Consider the following 20,358-nt stretch of genomic DNA (forward strand, 5'->3'; position numbering starts at 1 on the left):
CACAGTTGAAAATGTTCCAAAATCATGATTTTAGAAGACATCCCATAATTCCATGGCAGCTCCCTGGACATATCATTTAGTTACAGAGCAGTAGAGTATCACACCAAGGTCCCTGGACATATCATTTAGTTACAGAGCAGTAGAGTATCACACCAAGGTCCCTGGACATATCATTTAGTTACAGAGCAGTAGAGTATCACACCAAGGTCCCTGGACATATAATTTAGTTACAGACCAGTAGAGTATCACACCAAGGTCACACAGCCTTCTTGGGTTCTGTTTGAGCAGCGAACACAGGGGATGTTGGGTGAGGTCACAGCAGGGTTGGCCCTGCCCCGCCCCCGTCTGTCCCTACACCCGGAGGCTGCCCTTATCACCACGTATAAAAGTCTAGTCCAAGGGTACGCAGTCACATAGTGTAGGTCACACCACAGAGAGAGAGAGGTCAGCTGTACAGTAGTAGAACTAGGAACACAACAGTAGTATTGTATTAGAATACAGGCTGAGAGAAACAGGCACAGAAACATCCCAAAAAAAGCAAAGGAACCACTGAGAGACGGAGGAAATTTAAAAAAGACAAGTCCTACAGTAGGTTTCTCTCAGACACCATAACCAGGTGAGGAGTGAAGCCGGGTTGCCAGATTGTGACGAGGTATCCCTGTTCCCTGCACAGCATCTCTCCACATCTCCCACTGGTCTCTCCTGGTGTAGCTGGATCCTATAGCCCACCAACATGGCAACCCTGAAGGAGAAGAGGACGTGTGGCCAGCGGTGTGAGGACTTCGGTCGCTTCGTGTGGAACTCAGACACTGGCGCCATGTTCGGAAGAACACCTGAGAAATGGGGTATGTACTGCAGAGTGGGAAAGGTGTGTGTGTGTGTGTGTGTGTGTGTGTGTGCGTGTGTGTGTTTGTCTGAGCTGGTAAAGAAGCTGTTGTTGGTTTGTTGGAGTATATGCAATATTCAGACTTAATTGAAACACTCATCTAAACTGGCTCCATGAGATTAAAGTGACCCGAGGGTACAGAACTCACACCTGACTTTGCTGTGTCCTTTGGATATCAGTGTGTGTAGTGTTATTTCAGTGTGTGTAGTGTTATTTCAGTGTGTGGACATTAGATTGAAGAGAGAGCAGTTTGACTGATAAGCTGGTTGGTTTGTGAGGGGAGACTTCTCCCTCTGACCTCTGGACGATGTCACATTTAGATAAACCAGAGCTCTCGCCCATAGAGGGCACCTTGGCCAAAAGGCTTCAGTCAGTCATGAAGACACAACCAGACCGCAGACAGGCCAAGAGGTGGCAGACTCCTTACCAACCAAGCCCTGTCATCCTCATTGTTGAATGTAGCCAGGAAAGAGAAGTTGGCTAAAGCAGGAACAGACTGACTCCCTCTCTCTCTTTCTCCCGGTCTCTCTCTCACCCCCCCCCCCCCTCTCTCTCTCGGTCTCTCTCTCTCTGTCCCTCTCTCTCACTCTCCCCCCTCCTCTCTCTCTCTCGGCCTCTCTCCCCCCTCCATCTCTCTCCTCTCTTCTGTAGTGTACATCAGTCTGTACTATGTAGCGTTCTATGTGATAATGACTGGCCTGTTCTGTCTGGCCATCTGGACTCTGATGTACACCCTGGACCCCTACACTCCAGACTACCAGGACCGCTTAACATCACCAGGTAACAACTGAGATGGCACCCTGCTATTCCCTATATATTACACTACTTTAGACCAGGACCCTATTCCCTATATAGTGCACTACTTTAGACCAGGACCCTATTCCCTATATAGTGCACTACTTTAGACCAGGGCCCACAGATTCAGCCCATTTGTAAAAATGTCCCTTCCCTATTTACTATTTACTATTTACAGTTGACTATTTACTGCTCCTGTAAAGAAGTACATATTGTCCCTTGCATCTTTCACCCTCCCCTCCATCTCCTTCTCTTTCTGGCCCTCCCTGCTCTCTGTCTACCCCCCCCCCCCCCCCTCTCTTTCTCACTCTCTCCTTCTGGCCCTCCCTGCTCTCCGTCTACCCCCCTCTCTCCTTCTCTGTCCCCCCCCCCCCCTCACACTCTCTCCTTCTCTGTCCCCCCCCCCCTCACACTCTCTCAGTCGCTCTCTTTTTCTCTTCCCCCCCTTTCTCTCTCCCCCCCCCTCCCCTAAACTATCTCTGTAGTTTATACAGTCTGTGACCATATCTGGGATGGTGTCGGCTAACCTCTGCGTTGTGTGTGTGTGTGTGTGTGTGTGTGTAGGGGTGATGGTCTGGCCACCTACATACATTGAGGAGGATGTAATACTCAGCTACAACTTGTCTGATAAAACCAGCCAGAGGAAGATGTCCAACTGCCTCAGCAACTTCCTCAAACGTCAGTGTCCAAGATGGCACCCTACACAGTGGACTCCTGCTGTCCAGACCTGAGGCTTCCATCCCATTTCAGACTTGATCAGTCAATTATCTCAAACCAACCTACTACAGCTGCTAGTCAATGCTTTGACCTCCCTGCATCACAAATCATTAAATCCCTCATTTTTTCCCTCTCCCTCCCTCTCTCTCCCCTCTACCTCTCTGTCTGACTCCTCTCTCTCCCCTCTACCTCTCTGTCTGACTCCTCTCTCTCCCCTCTACCTCTCTGTCTGACTCCTCTCTCAGCCTACAACGACACGTCTCAACAGTCTAACCATAACTGCACCAAGGGAGAGTACTTCAAACAGGAGAAGTTTGAGGCTCCACACCATACCAAGTACTCCTGTCGCTTCACCCAGAGCATGCTGGGACGCTGCTCCGGCCTGGACGACCCGACGTTCGGCTACAACGGCACCACGCCCTGCGTCATCATCAAGATGAACAGGGTGCGTTCAGTCACAGACCAGCTGGAAATATTACATTATGTTATGAACATGACATTTACAACAAGTGAGGATGTTATAACACGTTATAATACATTTATAACCTATTAGGAAATTGCACTGACATGCATGACGTTTCTAACCCAGATCATCAACTTCCTGCCCAACAACGGGACAGGCATGGCTCCTCATTTGAACTGCACTATACTGGTGAGTATAAACCAAGATGGCTACTCAACACCAAAGCCATATATTTATATGGAAATAAATCTGTGGCTCTGCTCAACACGGCTGGCCAGGAAGACAGTTTCTCAGAACGTGAAATCTAGTCTGCCAACAGTATTTAATGGATGGTTGGTGTGTGTGTGTGTGCGCAGAGTGGCCATGAGAACATAGACATGATCGAGTACTTCCCCACCAACGGAACCTTCGACCTGTCCTACTTCCCATACTACGGCAAGCTGGCTCAGGTAACCACGACAACCACGTCTTCTTCTCTCCATGGAACCCATGTTATTTTGTGAAACTCAAATGCATGGTTCACTTACCCCTGGGGTGTATTCATTTGTCAAATTCCGTTGCAAAACGTTTTGCATTGTAATCCATTCACCATTTAATCTAGGAATCTAACGTAAGCGAACAGAGCAAAAAGGAACAAGCCGGGGAAGGATATACCTGAATTTGTCCCAATACAAACTCTACATTTTCGTGAGGCAAAACACTTCCCATTTGGGGTAAACGGTTTCCGTTCGCAAAAAAGTCAGACTAATGGATACACCCCTGCATGAACCCCCTCTATTGATTTACAGCAATGGACACACAGTTCATTCAGAAAGTTTTCAGACCACTTGACTTTTTCCACATTTTGTTACGTTGCAGCCCGTAATGACAAAACTAAAACAGTAAAAGAATATGTGTTGCAACCTGGAAATATCACATTTCATTCACAAGTATTCAGACTCTTTACTCAGTACTTTGTTGAAGCACCTTGGGCAGTGATTACAGCCTCAAGTCTTCTAGGGTATGACGCTACAAGCTTGGCACACCTGTATTTGGGGAGTTTCTCCCATTCTTCTCTGCAGATCCTCTAAAGCTGTCAGGTTGGATGGGGAGCGTCGCTGCACAGCTATTTTCAGGATTCTCCAGAGATGTTAGATCAGGCTTAAGTCTGGGCTCAGAGACTTGTCCTTAAGCCACTCCTGCGATGTCTTGGCTGTGTTTAGGGTCGTTGTCCTGTTGGAAGGAGAACCTTCACCCCAGTCTGAGTATTCTGGAGCAAGTTTTCATCAAGGATCTCTCTGTACTTCGCTCCATCTTTGTCTTGATCCTGACTAGTCTCCCGGTCCCTGCCGCTGAAAAACCTCCCCACAACCTGACACTACCACAACCATGCTTCACCGTAGGGATGGTGCCAGGTTTCCTCCAGGTGTGATGCTTGGCATTCAGGCCAAATACTTCAATCTTGATTTCATCAGACCAGGGAATCTTGTTTCTCATGGTCTGAGAATCTTTAGGTGCCTTTTGGCAAACATCAAGCGGGCTGTCATGTGCCTTTTACTGAGGAGTGGCTTCCGTCTGGCTGATCTACCATAAAGGCCTGATTGATGGAGTGCTGCAGAGACGGGAGAACCTTCCAGAAGGACAACCATACGCACAAAGGAGCTCTGTCAGAGTGACCATCGGGTTCTTGGTCACCTCCCTGACCAAGGCTCTTCTCCCCCGACTGCTCAGTTTGGCCGGGCAGCCAGCTCTAGGAAGAGTCTTGGTGTTTCCAAACTTCTTCCATTGAAGAATGATGGAGGCCTCTGTGTTCTTGGGGACCTTTAATGCTGCAGAAATGTTTTGGTACCGGTCCCCAGATCTGTGCCTCGACACAATCCTGTCTCAGAGCTCTTCGGACAATTCCTTTGACCTCAGTTTTTGCCCTGCCGTGCCCTGTCAACCGTGGGACCTTACATAGACAGGTGTGTGCCTTTCCAAATCATTTTCAGTCAATTGAATCACAGGTGAATTAGCCTAGTGGTTAGAGCGTTGGACTAGTAACCGGAAGGTTGCAAGTTCAAACCCACGAGCTGACAAGGTACAAAATCTGTCGTTCTGCCCCTGAACAGGCAGTTAACCCACTGTTCCTAGGCCGTCATTCAAAATAAGAATTTGTTCTTAACTGACTTGCCTAGTTAAATAAAGTAAAAAAATAAATAAATTGTAAACATTTCAAGGAGGATCAATGGAAACAAGATGCACCTGAGCTCAACTTCAAGTCTCTTAGCAAAGGGTCTGAAAACTTACGTAAATAAGGTATGTTTTCGCTTTGTCATGATGGGCTATTGTGTGTAGATTGCCGAGGAGTGTTTTTTATTTTTAAATACATTTTAGAATAAAACTCACAAAAAAAAGTCAAGGGGTCTGAATACTTCTTGAAGGCACTTTTATCATAGAGTTTGATAGAGAGCACATCTTTGCCATAATTGTTAAAAACAAGCATTGTGGCAGTTGGTCCCTCTATCCAACTATGGATAAACATAATTGGTATGAACCCTCTCTTGGTCTTCCTCCACACAGCCCACCTACGTTAACCCTCTAGTGGCTGTGAAGTTCCACCTGGTCAAAGAGAGGGAGGCTAAGATCCAGTGTCGTGTGGTGGCCCACAACATCGCCTATCAAGACTCATACGAACCATACCAGGGGAAGGTGGTCTTCCTACTCAAGGCTCTGAAATAATATATTTTACTGGACAAGCCAGCAATCCAACCATCTAGGTCCTAACCATGGTCAGAGCCATAGAGCTGGATAGTGTTCCTCATCTTTGCAATTATGACAGAATGGGAAGTGCAGTTGAGGGCTTTCTCCATTTTAAAGTAGTCTGTGGGAAGATATCTTCACAATTTCGTCAACAGGTATGTCCTTAACCCATCGACGTTCCCTCCCAGTTCTAGCCATCTATCCTCGTCTATGATCCCAACCAAGGCAATCTGGTAACCCATGAAAAAGGAGTCTCACACTAGCTCAACAACAACAACCAGCGGTTGGACAGACCAGCCGTCTTCTTCAGGGTGTGATGGTAATTCAGTTATTGCCTCCGAGGTCCTAGAGGGTGTGGCTCTCCCCTTTCTTCCTCCTAGTGTCCTACTCTGCCAGCACCTCACCTGAACAGATGTGTTTTTCACCTCCAGATTTCACCTGGAAATTCAACCATCTCTGTCCAGACAGTGGTGGTTTTGCTTCATTTTCCCTCTCTTTTATATAGCTTCTAGGAAGAGCATTTAACATAGAGTTAATGGAGTGCTGCTTGTACAACCAATACGTTACCTATGCATTGTATCATAATGAAACCAGAAATATTAAACATGTATTCAAATCCATAAAGACAACAAGTTCAAACACCCTCTATATTTATTCTCTATAATTTCCAAACTCATTAGATAACAGAAAGAAAAGGTATGGTATTGTAGAGTCGACATGTTTTCAGGGGGGGGGGGGGGGGTCATTGTAGTGGACTCCCCTATTTTGGCTTTTGCCACAATCCTGAAGTCTTGAGCTTGTTACAATACTATGAATGGCTCCATCCTCCCCAAAGTTCCCTTCATTGACAATACGCAGCTACTTCACTCTGGGTGTCGTTCATTAAGTAGAGCATTGAGATGTTTAGAATCATTTTGGTACGTTTCTATCTCAACGGGCTGCCTGTCAGCCAGGCAGAGAACCGCTTCCAATTTACAACAACGTTCTCTTGACTCCAATTCTGAGATTATGAACATGGTCACCTCGCTTTGAGAAGGGAATAGGGTGGCCTTGTCTCCTCTTCCGTCACACACAGGGACATTTGGCCTCTACTGTCTGAAGGTACTCACACACAGGGACATTTGGCCTCTGCTGTCTGTAGGTATTCACACACAGGGACATTTGGCCTCTACTGTCTGAAGGTACTCACACACAGGGACATTTGGCCTCTGCTGTCTGTAGGTATTCACACACAGGGACATTTGGCCTCTACTGTCTGAAGGTACTCACACACAGGGACATTTGGCCTCTGCTGTCTGTAGGTATTCACACACAGGGACATTTGGCCTCTGCTGTCTGTAGGTACTCACACACAGGGACATTTGGCCTCTGCTGTCTGTAGGTACTCACACACAGGGACATTTGGCCTCTGCTGTCTGTAGGTATTCACACACAGGGACATTTGGCCTCTACTGTCTGTAGGTATTCACACACAGGGACATTTGGCCTCTGCTGTCTGTAGGTATTCACACACAGGGACATTTGGCCTCTGCTGTCTGTAGGTACTCACACACAGGGACATTTGGCCTCTGCTGTCTGTAGGTATTCACACACAGGGACATTTGGCCTCTGCTGTCTGTAGGTATTCACACACAGGGACATTTGGCCTCTACTGTCTGTAGGTATTCACACACAGGGACATTTGGCCTCTGCTGTCTGTAGGTACTCACACACAGGGACATTTGGCCTCTGCTGTCTGTAGGTACTCACACACAGGGACATTTGGCCTCTGCTGTCTGTAGGTACTCACACACAGGGACATTTGGCCTCTGCTGTCTGTAGGTACTCACACACAGGGACATTTGGCCTCTGCTGTCTGTAGGTATTCACACACAGGGACATTTGGCCTCTACTGTCTGTAGGTATTCACACACAGGGACATTTGGCCTCTGCTGTCTGTAGGTATTCACACACAGGGACATTTGGCCTCTGCTGTCTGTAGGTACTCACACACAGGGACATTTGGCCTCTGCTGTCTGTAGGTATTCACACACAGGGACATTTGGCCTCTGCTGTCTGTAGGTATTCACACACAGGGACATTTGGCCTCTACTGTCTGTAGGTATTCACACACAGGGACATTTGGCCTCTGCTGTCTGTAGGTACTCACACACAGGGACATTTGGCCTCTGCTGTCTGTAGGTACTCACACACAGGGACATTTGGCCTCTGCTGTCTGTAGGTACTCACACACAGGGACATTTGGCCTCTGCTGTCTGTAGGTACTCACACACAGGGACATTTGGCCTCTACTGTCTGTAGGTATTCACACACAGGGACATTTGGCCTCTGCTGTCTGTAGGTATTCACACACAGGGACATTTGGCCTCTGCTGTCTGTAGGTATTCACACACAGGGACATTTGGCCTCTACTGTCTGTAGGTATTCACACACAGGGACATTTGGCCTCTGCTGTCTGTAGGTATTCACACACAGGGACATTTGGCCTCTGCTGTCTGTAGGTACTCACACACAGGGACATTTGGCCTCTACTGTCTGTAGGTATTCACACACAGGGACATTTGGCCTCTGCTGTCTGTAGGTACTCACACACAGGGACATTTGGCCTCTGCTGTCTGTAGGTATTCACACACAGGGACATTTGGCCTCTACTGTCTGTAGGTATTCACACACAGGGACATTTGGCCTCTACTGTCTGTAGATATTCACAGTGACACGCAGGGCCAAGTGACCGTCCAAAAACACACATTCTGACCCATCTTTAAAATAGCTGCCAGAAGAAAGTCACACAAAATAAGAAAATATAACTACAAATAAGTACAAAACACACACACACACACACACACACACACTCTCTCTCCCCTGGGAGCTGTATAGGAAGTCATTTCACTGTCATGTCAATGACACACACCACTACTGTTCATGATGTTAAATACTGTAATACAGCCACACAACGCAGATCTCAGGTTTCTGGAGGGAATCTTTCTGTGGCCGTGCATCAGTTCACTCAAGAAACAACAACAAAAAAACTAGTTTGGCATGAGAAAGATCCCCATTTCCTGTAACGGGGAGGCGGGCTGAAGAGGAGCACGTTGTGGAGATTATACTCATAGTAATCACAGCTTCAGAAGGAGAGAAAAAAATAAATTAAAATTCCCACAAAAGGCATTATACAGTCATAGTGTCAGCAAAGACTACGTTTCCCAGAAGGCCATTGCGTTGGTGAGCTCTGTGCATTCTGAAGGCAGTTGAGGAAGGAGAAGCAGGGGCCTCCTCGTAGATAGCTTGGTGGGGTGGAGGGAAGGCCTGAGATGGAGCTGGAGGAAGGGAGAGAGACTTGTTCATGGGACATGGGCTGCATGCATTCCAAATGGCACTATTCCCTACACAGTGCACTACCTCTGTGCCAATATGGCCGTGGCCAAAAGTAGTTCAGTATATTGGGTATAGGAAGCCATTTGGAACACAGCTGGTTAGTCATCAGACTGGGCTGTTAAGAGTTGGCCGAGTGAGAAACTACTGATTTAATCATTGTCGTCGTAGTCTTCGTCATCCTCTTCCTCGTCTGCCATGTAGGACACAGGGGTGTGGCCTCGCGAGGCGCTGTAGTGTGAGTCGTTGGAAATGGACGCCACCGTGCCATCGGAGCTACTGAATATACAGCAGGAAACAGAAGATGGAATTAGTTAAGACCTGCCTGTTACATCACTTCCTGTACATTGAAAGAAAAAAAAGAGCTCAGAAAGAGAGATCATAGAGTTGGATAGAGGGCACACTTGAAACAAAGCCTGTTGTAGCATGGGAAGCACCACCGAGGGCTTCCACCCTCCAGACAGGGAAATGAGCTCTGAAGTACATCTCTATAGAAGAGATTCACCTTGTGTGACGGCGTCCTCCTCCGTTTGTAGACGAGGCTCCTGTGATGTAGACGTTGCTTATTGGACCCGTGGCCATTTCTGGAGGGGGAGATTATAATAAAATACAATTTCTACCGCCTCCTTTACACAGTCCTAGCCCAAGTATATCACGCTGAACAGGGTGCTCTGTGGGAACCAGCCATACTGACCTGTAACATAGGGCTCCAGGGCTCTGGGCACCAGGGTGCTCTGTGGGAACCAGCCATACTGACCTGTAACATAGGGCTCTGGGCACCAGGGTGCCCTGTGGGAACCAGCCATACTGACCTGTAACATAGGGCTCCAGGGCTCTGGGCACCAGGGTGCTCTGTGGGAACCAGCCATACTGACCTGTAACATAGGGCTCTGGGCACCAGGGTGCCCTGTGGGAACCAGCCATACTGACCTGTAACATAGGGCTCCAGGCACCAGGGTGCCCTGTGGGAACCAGCCATACTGACCTGTAACATAGGGCTCCAGGCACCAGGGTGCCCTGTGGGAACCAGCCATACTGACCTGTAACATAGGGCTCCAGGGCTCTGGGCACCAGGGTGCTCTGTGGGAACCAGCCATACTGACCTGTAACATAGGGCTCCAGGGCTCTGGGCACCAGGGTGCTCTGTGGGAACCAGCCATACTGACCTGTAACATAGGGCTCCGGGCACCAGGGTGCTCTGTGGGAACCAGCCATACTGACCTGTAACATAGGGCTCCAGGGCTCTGGGCACCAGGGTGCTCTGTGGGAACCAGCCATACTGACCTGTAACATAGGGCTCCGGGCACCAGGGTGCTCTGTGGGAACCAGCCATACTGACCTGTAACATAGGGCTCTGGGCACCAGGGTGCCCTGTGGGAACCAGCCATACTGACCTGTAACATAGGGCTCCAGGGCTCTGGGCACCAGGGTGCCCTGTGGGAACCAGCCATACTGACCTGTAACATAGGGCTCCAGGGCTCTGGGCACCAGGGTGCTCTGTGGGAACCAGCCATACTGACCTGTAACATAGGGCTCCAGGGCTCTGGGCACCAGGGTGCTCTGTGGGAACCAGCCATACTGACCTGTAACATAGGGCTCCAGGGCTCTGGGCACCAGGGTGCTCTGTGGGAACCAGCCATACTGACCTGTAACATAGGGCTCCAGGGTGCTCTGTGGGAACCAGCCATACTGACCTGTAACATAGGGCTCCAGGGCTCTGGGCACCAGGGTACGGGCTTCCTTCAGGTCCTCTGGTGAACACTGGCCCACCTCCAGACCACAGGCCAGACCCATTCTCTTCAACACCTCAATGTCATCATGGATCTCAAACATGTTGTCAAAGTTGAACAGGTACTCAAACCTGGAGGGGGGGGCAGAGGCAGGAGAGAGAGAAGGGGGGGAGGGGCAGAGGCAGGAGAGAGGGGGGGGGCAGAGGCAGGAGAGAGAGGGGGGGCAGAGGCAGGCGAGAGGGGGGGGGCAGAGGCAGGCGAGAGAGAAGGGGGGGGCAGAGGCAGGAGAGAGAGAAGGGGGGGGGCAGAGGCAGGAGAGAGAGAAGGGGGGGGCAGAGGCAGGAGAGAGAGAAGGGGGGGGGCAGAGGCAGGAGAGAGAGAAGGGGGGGGGGCAGAGGCAGGAGAGAGAGAAGGAGGCAGGTATGATTAGATGAGGTTTGGTGTTGAATTTGAAATCACCCCCATGTCCCAACCTCCAAGCATCACCCCCATGTCCCAACCTCCAAGCATCACCCCCATGTCCCAGCCTCCAAGCATCACCCCCATGTCCCAGCCTCCAAGCATCACCCCCATGTCCCAGCCTCCAAGCATCACCCCCATGTCCCAACCTCCAAGCATCACCCCCATGTCCCAACCTCCAAGCATCACCCCCATGTCCCAACCTCCAAGCATCACCCCCATGTCCCAACCTCCAAGCATCACCCCCATGTCCCAACCTCCAAGCATCACCCCCATGTCCCAACCTCCAAGCATCACCCCCATGTCCCAGCCTCCAAGCATCACCCCCATGTCCCAGCCTCCAAGCATCACCCCCATGTCCCAACCTCCAAGCATCACCCCCATGTCCCAACCTCCAAGCATCACCCCCATGTCCCAACCTCCAAGCATCACCCCCATGTCCCAACCTCCAAGCATCACCCCCATGTCCCAACCTCCAAGCATCACCCCCATGTCCCAACCTCCAAGCATCACCCCCATGTCCCAACCTCCAAGCGTCACTCCCATGTCCCAAGGTGTCTCAAAGGGAGTTGGGACATGAATATAACACACAGGAGTGAAACAGGACTAGAGTAATTGCGTGTGTATTCCTGAGTCTCTGGTCTCTTACTTGTCGTTGGAGATGCTGCAGTCGATGACGGTCCTCTTGGAGGTGTTGATGATGATGAAGGGCAGGTTGATGACAGAGTTTGGGGGCGGAGCCCTGCCCGCTTGCTGCTCCGCTGTACGATTCCGCTGCACCAGGCGCTTGAACGCTATTTGCTGCACAGAGAACGTGAATACACAACGTTGTGATACCGCTCAGTCAACGTCGTTGAGATGACATTCAGGCAACGTTGAAGCCACCAGCAAGACCGGGTGATCGTCTTCTAATAGGCGTGTATGTTCCCACAGTGAAGGGGGTGTTTACCTGTAGAATGAGCTCCTGAAGCTGAGACTGTTTCTGGTTGATCCTCTCTAGTCGTCTCTGTCTCTCCACCTGACAATGACAGGAATACATCAAGCTCTGACCCTCCCGATCTCTTACACCTCCGGGCTCTGACCCTCCCGATCTCTTACACCTCCGGGCTCTGACCCTCCCGATCTCTTACACCTCCGGGCTCTGACCCTCCCGATCTCTTACACCTCCGGGCTCTGACCCTCCCGATCTCTTACACCTCCGGGCTCTGACCCTCCCGATCTCTTACACCTCCGGGCTCTGACCCTCCCGATCTCTTACACCTCCGGGCTCTGACCCTCCCGATCTCTTACACCTCCGGGCTCTGACCCTCCCGATCTCTTACACCTCCGGGCTCTGACCCTCCCGATCTCTTACACCTCCGGGCTCTGACCCTCCCGATCTCTTACACCTCCGGGCTCTGACCCTCCCGATCTCTTACACCTCCGGGCTCTGACCCTCCCGATCTCTTACACCTCCGGGCTCTGACCCTCCCGATCTCTTACCTCCAGGCTCTGACAATCCTGGGCTGAGTTGGTGGGCAGGCCGATCCACCTGATCTCTTACCTCCAAGCTGACACTCCTGGGCTGAGTTGGTGGGCAGGCCGATCCACCTGATCTCTTACCTCCAAGCTGACACTCCTGGGCTGAGTTGGTGGGCAGGCCGAGCCACCTGATCTCTTACCTCTGGGCTCTGACCCTCCCGATCTCTTACCTCCAGGCGCTGACCCTCCTGATCTCTTACCTCCAGGCTCTGACACTCCTGGGCTGAGTTGGTGGGCAGGCCGATCCACCTGATATCTTACCTCCAGGTTCTGACACTCCTGGGCTGAGTTGGTGGGCAGGCCGATCCACCTGATATCTTACCTCCAGGCTCTGACACTCCTGGGCTGAGTTGGTGGGCAGGCCGATCCACCGGATCTCTTACCTCCAGGCTCTGACACTCCTGGGCTGAGTTGGTGGGCAGGCCGATCCACCGGATCTCTTTCTTCTCTTTAGAGATGATGTTCATGGCCATGAGCACGTTGAGCGCGTCGTACACACGCCGTCGGATGTTCTTCTGGTCGTAGGAATGCTGCGGAGGGGAGAGAGAGAGAGACAGAGCTGCTGTCGTTTCCCCAATGGCTCCCTATTCCCTTTATAGTGCACTACTTCTGACTCGGGGCCCATTAGGGCTGTACAGAACCAGTGTGCATCTTGGACTCGGATTGGGCTATTTGTTGTACGGATGAAACCCTGGTCTGATGGTTTTTGATTGGCTGTGTGTCTCACCGAGTCGCCGGGCGAGAGGAGGGTGTCGTTGGCGCTGAACTCTGCCACGAGCTCGTCAGCCACCTCATTGTAGGTAGTTACTCCCTTCTTCTGCACCTTCTCACACACCTTCATGGAGAAATGCCTAAGACCCTTCCCGTTCTTATCCCCCTTCTTACCAGTACCACGCTTCCTGGAACACAGGCAGAGCAGGAATTTGAGAGAAGACAGAGCAGCAATGAGAGAAGCAGTCAGTCAGCGCAGGAGTTTGAGAGAGAAGCAGTCAGTCAGCGCAGGAGTTTGAGAGAGGAGAAGAAGTCAGAGCAGGAGTGACCGCTATCCGCCAGTTGAGTATGGCTGATGTAGAGATAGAGACTAGGAAGAGAGAAGTTCCTTCATACAGTGCCTTCAGAAAGTATTCACACCCCTTGTTGTGTCACTGATCTACACACACACACACACACACACACACACACTACCCCATCATGTCAAAGTGGAATTATATTTTTAGAAATGTTTTAAATGAAATCTGAAATGTCTTGAGTCAATAAGTATTCAACCCTTTTGTTATGGCAAGCCTAAATATGTTTAGAAGTAAAAATGTGCTTAACAAGTCACATAAGTGAGCAGTAATAGTGTTTAACATTTATAAATGACTACCTCATCTCTGTACCCCACACATGCAATTATCTGTAATGTCCCTTAGTCGAGCAGTGAATTTCAAACATAGATTCAACCACAAAGACCAGGGAGGTTTTCCAATGTCCTGAATACAAAGTGTTATGTTTGGGGCAGATCCAACTCATCACTGATTTTCACTTCATATTTTCAAGTATGGTGGTGGCTGCATCATGTTATGGGTATGCTTGTCGTCGGCAATGACAAGGGAATTTAGGATAAAAATAAAACGGCTATAAGCACAGGCAAAATCCCAGAGGAAAACCTAGTCTGCTTTCCAACAGACACTGGGAGACAAATTCACCTTTCAGCAGGACAATAACCTAAAACATAAGGCCAAATCTACACTGGAGTTCCTTACCAAGAAGACATTGAATGTTCCTGAGTGGCCTAGTAACAGTTGATCTAGATCTTGAAAATCTACGGCGAGACTTGAAAATGGCTGACGGAGCTTGAATACATTGTTTTTTAAAGGACAAATATTGTACAATCCAGGTGTGTAAAGCTTTTACAGACTTATTACCCAGAAAGACTCCCCGCTGTAATCTCTGCCAAAGGTGATTCTAACATGCATTGACTTGGTTGAATAATTATCTAATCAAGATATATCGGATTTTATTTTCCATCAAAAAAATTGTATAAATAATTTCCCCCACTTTTACAGAGTATTTTGTGTAGATCATTGACAAAAAGCAACAATTCAACCCAAATGTACTCATACATTGTAGCAACAAAACTTGGGAAAAGCCCAGGGGTGGGAATACTTTAATGTAGTGACATGTCACTCTCTTAACAAGAGAGAGAACATTCCCAAGAAGTCAGCCAGCCTCCTTGCTGAGAATTGACCTAAAGCTGACCATAACGACCAGGTGACCATAACGACCAGCTGACCATAACAACCAGGTGACCATAACCAGCATGAGGAGTGTTTGTATACAATTGTGTATGTGTCTTACCCGGTGGACCAGGGAGAGGCATCAGGGGGCTGGCTCTGTGGTCTGTACTGGGTACTGGGTGTGTGAGGGCTGCCCATCACTAACCCCCCTGACCCACTGGGCCTCTGAGGGGTACCCATCACCTGAGACAGAGGGAGGGACAGTTACCATGCAGACATAACATTTAAAATAGCAATAAATGAAATAAATTAAAATGTATGTGCTTCTTTCAAAGCACTGAGGAGCGATCTAAATAGCATATATCTACACCATACTAGAAGCTATGGCGGCTAGCCAGATCAACATATCGTGGCTGGGGTCTAGATCTCTCTATAGAACTAGGAGTTCTATGTCTATGCATCTCTAGCTGAACCCTGAGCTCTGGGGCTCATAGGATGATCATGTTGATGAGGAGTTCTTATTATAATCCCGCTGACTGAAGGGTTTGTGATTAGCTTATGCACACAGGTCACACACACATGCACACAGGTCACACACACAGGTCGCCCTGCCTTGTTCAAAGTTAGTATGAAGGCTTTATCGCCAGGGAGACATGGGAAGCCCAGTGCTTCCCTAGTAACAGCAGAGGGGCCCTCAGACAGGAGGAGAGGGGCCCTCAGACAGGAGGAGAGGGGCCCTCAGACAGGAGGAGAGGGGCCCTCAGACAGGAGGAGAGGGGCCCTCAGACAGGAGGAGAGGGGCCCTCAGACAGGAGGAGAGGGGCCCTCAGACAGGAGGAGAGGGGCCCTCAGACAGGAGGAGAGGGGCCCTCAGACAGGAGGAGAGGGGCCCTCAGACAGGAGGAGAGGGGCCCTCAGACAGGAGGAGAGGGGCCCTCAGACAGGAGGAGAGGGGCCCTCAGACAGGAGGAGAGGGGCCCTCAGACAGGAGGAGAGGGGCCCTCAGACAGGAGGAGAGGGGCCCTCAGACAGGAGGAGAGGGGCCCTCAGACAGGAGGAGAGGGGCCCTCAGACAGGAGGAGAGGGGCCCTCAGACAGGAGGAGAGGGGCCCTCAGACAGGAGGAGAGGGGCCCTCAGACAGGAGGAGAGGGGCCCTCAGACAGGAGGAGAGGGGCCCTCAGACAGGAGGAGAGGGGCCCTCAGACAGGAGGAGAGGGGCCCTCAGACAGGAGGAGAGGGGCCCTCAGACAGGAGGAGAGGGGCCCTCAGACAGGAGGAGAGGGGCCCTCAGACAGGAGGAGAGGGGCCCTCAGACAGGAGGAGAGGGGCCCTCAGACAGGAGGAGAGGGGCCCTCAGACAGGAGGAGAGGGGCCCTCAGACAGGAGGAGAGGGGCCCTCAGACAGGAGGAGAGGGGCCCTCAGACAGGAGGAGAGGGGCCCTCAGACAGGAGGAGAGGGGCCCTCAGACAGGAGGAGAGGGGCCCTCAGACAGGAGGAGAGGGGCCCTCAGACAGGAGGAGAGGGGCCCTCAGACAGGAGGAGAGGGGCCCTCAGACAGGAGGAGAGGGGCCCTCAGACAGGAGGAGAGGGGCCCTCAGACAGGAGGAGAGGACAGGGGTTCTTAGAAGTGGTAGTGTTGTGTCTCACCATGTGTGGGGCGATGTTGACGTTGGAGGGCCCCAGGGTTTTGGGAAGCAGTTGTTTCCCCACAGAGAGAGACTGTGGGTGGACTGTCACCAGGGACAGGACACCTGGAGGGACAGGAAGAACACTTATAACACCAGGGGGTGCATCCCAAATAGCACCCCATTCCCTATATAGTGCACTACTTGAGATTGGGTTGTCAAGGTACCAGTATCACCATCACACCAGATTACCCATGGGAAAAAAGAAAACATGAATTAGACTGAACTCCGTAGTCGTATTAAAAAAAAATCAGCTTTATGTAAAATTGTGGGTGCTAAATGGGACTCCAGGTGACAACATAATGCTGTTCGTTTCTAACAGAAGGACATTTTTCCTCAAGAAATTAAAACTGCTTGATGTTTTGTTTCCTTGCCACAGAGGTACCGCGACAATAGTAATTGAGATCTGCTCCCTGGAATCACTTACGACGTGATTGGCCACAGAGAGAACGTCTCAATGGGGGGCAACACTGCCCTCCTCTGTTAGTTAGGCGAGAGTCACAGCCTGCCATCAACTCCCATCCTGCAGGAGGAGCGGCTGATTATCATAATGCTTCTAGCGTTTCTCTAGTACAGCCACCCCTGTCCAAGTCTTACTCCTCCCTGCCAGTGTTCACCAGTGTGCAGTCCACCTATACTAAAATAACTAGGGGAAACCCTGGGTGATGTGGCTACCTACCTTTGCTGGGACTGAGGTTCTGGTTGTAGAAAACCTTCATCTCTCCGTTGGCACCGATCACAGCCGCCTAAAGACCACAATGTTCTGTTATGGCCACACCAACCACACTGTCACCATGGAAACACCAGGAGCTTACAAACTTCTCTAGATTCTCTTCTCCTCACTAGTTGGCTTTATACTAGTCTGGAGCGAGGAGGTGCTGCTGGACCGAGGTCAATGGATTACTAAATGTGTTTACTGGGAGTGTGTTGCTCCATTTCCACGGCAACCTTTGAGTGAACAATTGAGCATCGATCTGTGTACACTAGAGTTTGAGGACCTCCGCGATCATCTTGAACTGTGTAGGTGGGTGGACACTAGTCCAGTGTTTCCCAAATGGTGGAGCATAAACCACTAGTTACTATGAATGGAAGGAGATGGTCAAATAATGTTTAAAGATGTTTGTCAGATGATAATTGCACACCAGCAAGCAACTAAAATCAGGAAGTATCAACAACCACTTGGTATGGTGAGACCCACCACTGCTAAATCAGGAAGTTGATAAGGTCTTCAAAGCAACTTAGCCTGTACCACTCAAACCACAAAGGGAAGTTAATCAATCTAGTTGTGTGTTCTGCCCTGAAACAATGCTCTAAAACTGGACCTGGATGGTCAGAGAAGTTCCACTGTAGAATTAATACTCATTCTAATTGTATTGTATTATATTACACTATAACTCTGGCCCAGAACGACAGGTTGCACGCTATCACTCTGGCCCAGAACGACAGGTTGCAAGCTATCACTCTGGCCCAGAACGACAGGTTGCACGCTATCACTCTGGCCCAGAACGACAGGTTGCACGCTATCACTCTGGCCCAGAACAACAGGTTGCACGCTATCACTCTGGCCAAGAACGACAGGTTACACGCTATCACTCTGGCCCAGAACGACAGGTTGCACGCTATCACTCTGGCCCAGAACGACAGGTTGCACACTATAACTCTGGCCCAGAACGACAGGTTGCACACTATAACTCTGGCCCAGAACGACAGGTTGCACACTATAACTCTGGCCCAGAACGACAGGTTGCACACTATAACTCCGGCGTAGTACTACAGGTTGCACTGTATAACACTGGCCCAGAACTCACATCCATTGCCATGATATCAGGTCCTATGTGTGGGAGATGAAGTCTTCTAGAAGGTTTCTTTGGGATGTTCAGCAATTGCTTCCCTAAAGCAAAATATGGAAAGGGAGGGGGAGAGATGCCTCCAGTTCAGTGTTATAAAACTAAGATTGTAGAAGAAATGCAGAATGGATTGTAGATATTGCATTGTAGACGGGCTAAACTGTTTCTGTTTAACTTTATTTTACAAGGTTGGAATAGACTGGCTTTATCCCTTGAGGGATTCAAACCACAACATTCCACTAGGCCGCATGGAAGCTTTGGAAACAACTTGGTTTCAACATACAACATTAATCGGTCTCCACACTCAGTTAATGCCAACTATGGGCCATTGAGAACAGAACATAGGCCTAACCGCGTAAATACAACAATGAACGACAGAAGGTTCCCATAGACGGACAGGGGAAGCACAACAGCAGCTATTTGGATCCAGAAGCTGACTACGCATTAGTCTACATGCAATCATACACGTTTCGCAGCTTGGGCTAGATATATTTAGCAAGAAAGTTAGGTGAACCACCATTGTACATGTTTAAATCACGAGTATTAAACAACCATCAACTAGTTACCACGACCTTTCTCACTCGTTGTTCTTGATCCGCAACTCCCAGTTACTGCAGCCAGATGAGGTCGAAATGAACCTCCAAACAGGAAACTAGCTAAAACTAACGTTAGCGAAGCAAACAGAAACTAGCAAGTTAACACAAACGTTTCAGAGTCCTAGATCAAAGGTTTTCAATTAGCTAGTTACCTGCATCTTTACAAAGACAAAGTAATTGAACGAATGACTTGTAGCCAAGATGGTTGCTTGGCAAGCTTGACAGATGGCTAGCTAGCATGTTGTTTGTCCTAAAGTTAGCACGCAACATGCTAGTTCGTTCTGCCTGTCGACACAAGCTATTTATTGGCTAACGTTAGCTCATCGCAACGATAGTTGTTTGAATTAATAGCCAGTCAGTTAACGTTAAGGTTATTGTTTGATAAAACCGCTTTTCGGTTCGACATTCATTCGTTAGTAACGATAATGTGGACAATAATGTTTTATTTACGGTAGAGTGCACTCACTAGAGGACGTTAACTACCTGCTAGCTAGAAGCCGAGTCAGCCATTTTTGTAGCCAGCTAGCTAAAAAATTCAGAGAAATATATTTTACATTTTGTACTCCTAGCAGGCTAAGTTCGCTACCTTACCTATGGGTAGAAATGTGATTGAATGACATGCCACAAGTCAAACTTATTTCGATTTTGCTTAGCTAAACGGCTTCGAGTGGCCTCTGCATTTGAACGATAGCGTTAGGTGCAACAGTCATACATTTGATGGACAGTGACGTTAGCTAACGTACGCTAGTTAACTACTTCTACTCCACTGAAACTGAAACCCAGCGAAATAAAAACGTAATTGCTCAGCGTACAAAATGTAACTAACTCTAATACTTCATCAATAAACCAATTAAGTTGGAAGAATGAAAGTCACTTTTCTGATTTTATCTCCCGAGTCAGCTGTTAGCATTTGTCCCAAACTCCGACTGAGATCTCCGGCTGCTGAGCTTCCAGAGTTGTGCGACTCCAAACTGAGCTTGGCGGTGTCTGAAATGTGAAAGAAACTATTGGACACGCACAAAGTAAACGTCATCACGCGGGAAGTATAGACCACACCTACAGAACGATATCAAAACATTTCATTGGACGAGACAGACAATATTCAAATATAACATTATAAAAACAGGACATCTCCTCCCTAACCAATAAACCAATCTTTTAATAAATAACGACATTTTTTAATTAAATAATGTACAACGTTTGTATTTTGTTGAATATTAAACAAACTCCAACCTAACACAACATAATGTAAAATGGGAATTTATTGTACTTGGAATGACCCCCTTATTTCCATTGTAACATTTATACATAATCTAACTATAACTGGCCTAATAAATACAATGCG

General features: G+C 49.2%; 2 protein-coding genes across 10 annotated transcripts; one reads left to right on the forward strand and one right to left on the reverse strand.

Moving 5' to 3' along the window:
• Positions 1–349: 349 nt before the first annotated feature.
• LOC118936670 (potassium-transporting ATPase subunit beta) lies at positions 350–6,230 on the forward strand. 2 transcript variants are annotated; one of them, XM_036981939.2, is made up of 8 exons: positions 408–588; positions 674–845; positions 1,538–1,666; positions 2,246–2,359; positions 2,644–2,843; positions 2,988–3,050; positions 3,218–3,310; positions 5,403–6,230. In XM_036981939.2, exons 2-8 carry the CDS (start codon positions 734–736, stop codon positions 5,559–5,561), a joined length of 870 nt encoding a protein of 289 aa, XP_036837834.1. In that variant the 5' UTR covers positions 408–588; positions 674–733; the 3' UTR covers positions 5,562–6,230. The 2 variants fall into 2 exon arrangements, with proteins under 2 accessions (XP_090063293.1, XP_036837834.1); XM_090207167.1 differs by having other exon boundaries at positions 350–845.
• Positions 6,216–20,180, reverse strand: LOC110519328 (transcription factor Dp-1). 8 transcript variants are annotated; one of them, XM_090207157.1, is made up of 12 exons: positions 19,888–20,180; positions 18,379–18,461; positions 17,250–17,316; positions 16,533–16,636; positions 15,005–15,126; positions 13,392–13,563; positions 13,048–13,194; positions 12,093–12,161; positions 11,793–11,944; positions 10,649–10,815; positions 9,460–9,538; positions 6,216–9,233 (listed from the first exon to the last, which is right to left on the reverse strand). In XM_090207157.1, the coding sequence occupies exons 2-12, from the start codon at positions 18,388–18,390 to the stop codon at positions 9,107–9,109; spliced, it is 1,218 nt and encodes a 405-aa protein (XP_090063283.1). In that variant the 5' UTR covers positions 18,391–18,461; positions 19,888–20,180; the 3' UTR covers positions 6,216–9,106. The 8 variants fall into 8 exon arrangements, 7 of the variants coding, with proteins under 7 accessions (XP_090063283.1, XP_090063281.1, XP_090063282.1 ...); XR_016488267.1 differs by having other exon boundaries at positions 8,506–9,233; positions 12,987–13,194; positions 19,888–20,014; XM_090207155.1 differs by having other exon boundaries at positions 8,506–9,233; positions 19,605–20,002.
• Positions 20,181–20,358: the final 178 nt, after the last annotated feature.

The sequence above is a fragment of the Oncorhynchus mykiss genome, chromosome 18 (assembly GCF_057628025.1).
Source record: "Oncorhynchus mykiss isolate SJ-2025 chromosome 18, ASM5762802v1, whole genome shotgun sequence".
Lineage (NCBI taxonomy): Eukaryota > Metazoa > Chordata > Actinopteri > Salmoniformes > Salmonidae > Oncorhynchus > Oncorhynchus mykiss.

What these genes read in the sequence shown, in the direction of transcription:
- LOC118936670 (XM_090207167.1), top strand. Translation starts at nt 734, where the DNA reads ATGGCAACCCTGAAGGAGAAGAGGACGTGTGGCCAGCGGTGTGAGGAC. An exon ending in CCTCAGCAACTTCCTCAAAC is followed by an intron (nt 2,360 to 2,643) that starts GTCAGTGTCCAA and finishes CTCCTCTCTCAG; the next exon opens with CCTACAACGACACGTCTCAA. An exon ending in ATTTGAACTGCACTATACTG is followed by an intron (nt 3,051 to 3,217) that starts GTGAGTATAAAC and finishes GTGTGTGCGCAG; the next exon opens with AGTGGCCATGAGAACATAGA.
- LOC110519328 (XM_090207154.1), bottom strand. Translation starts at nt 19,283, where the DNA reads ATGTTGCGTGCTAACTTTAGGACAAACAACATGCTAGCTAGCCATCTG. An exon ending in TCAACATCGCCCCACACATG is followed by an intron (nt 15,127 to 16,532) that starts GTGAGACACAAC and finishes CCTCTGTCTCAG; the next exon opens with GTGATGGGTACCCCTCAGAG. An exon ending in AGGAGTGTCAGAGCCTGGAG is followed by an intron (nt 12,162 to 13,047) that starts GTAAGAGATCCG and finishes TGTCATTGTCAG; the next exon opens with GTGGAGAGACAGAGACGACT.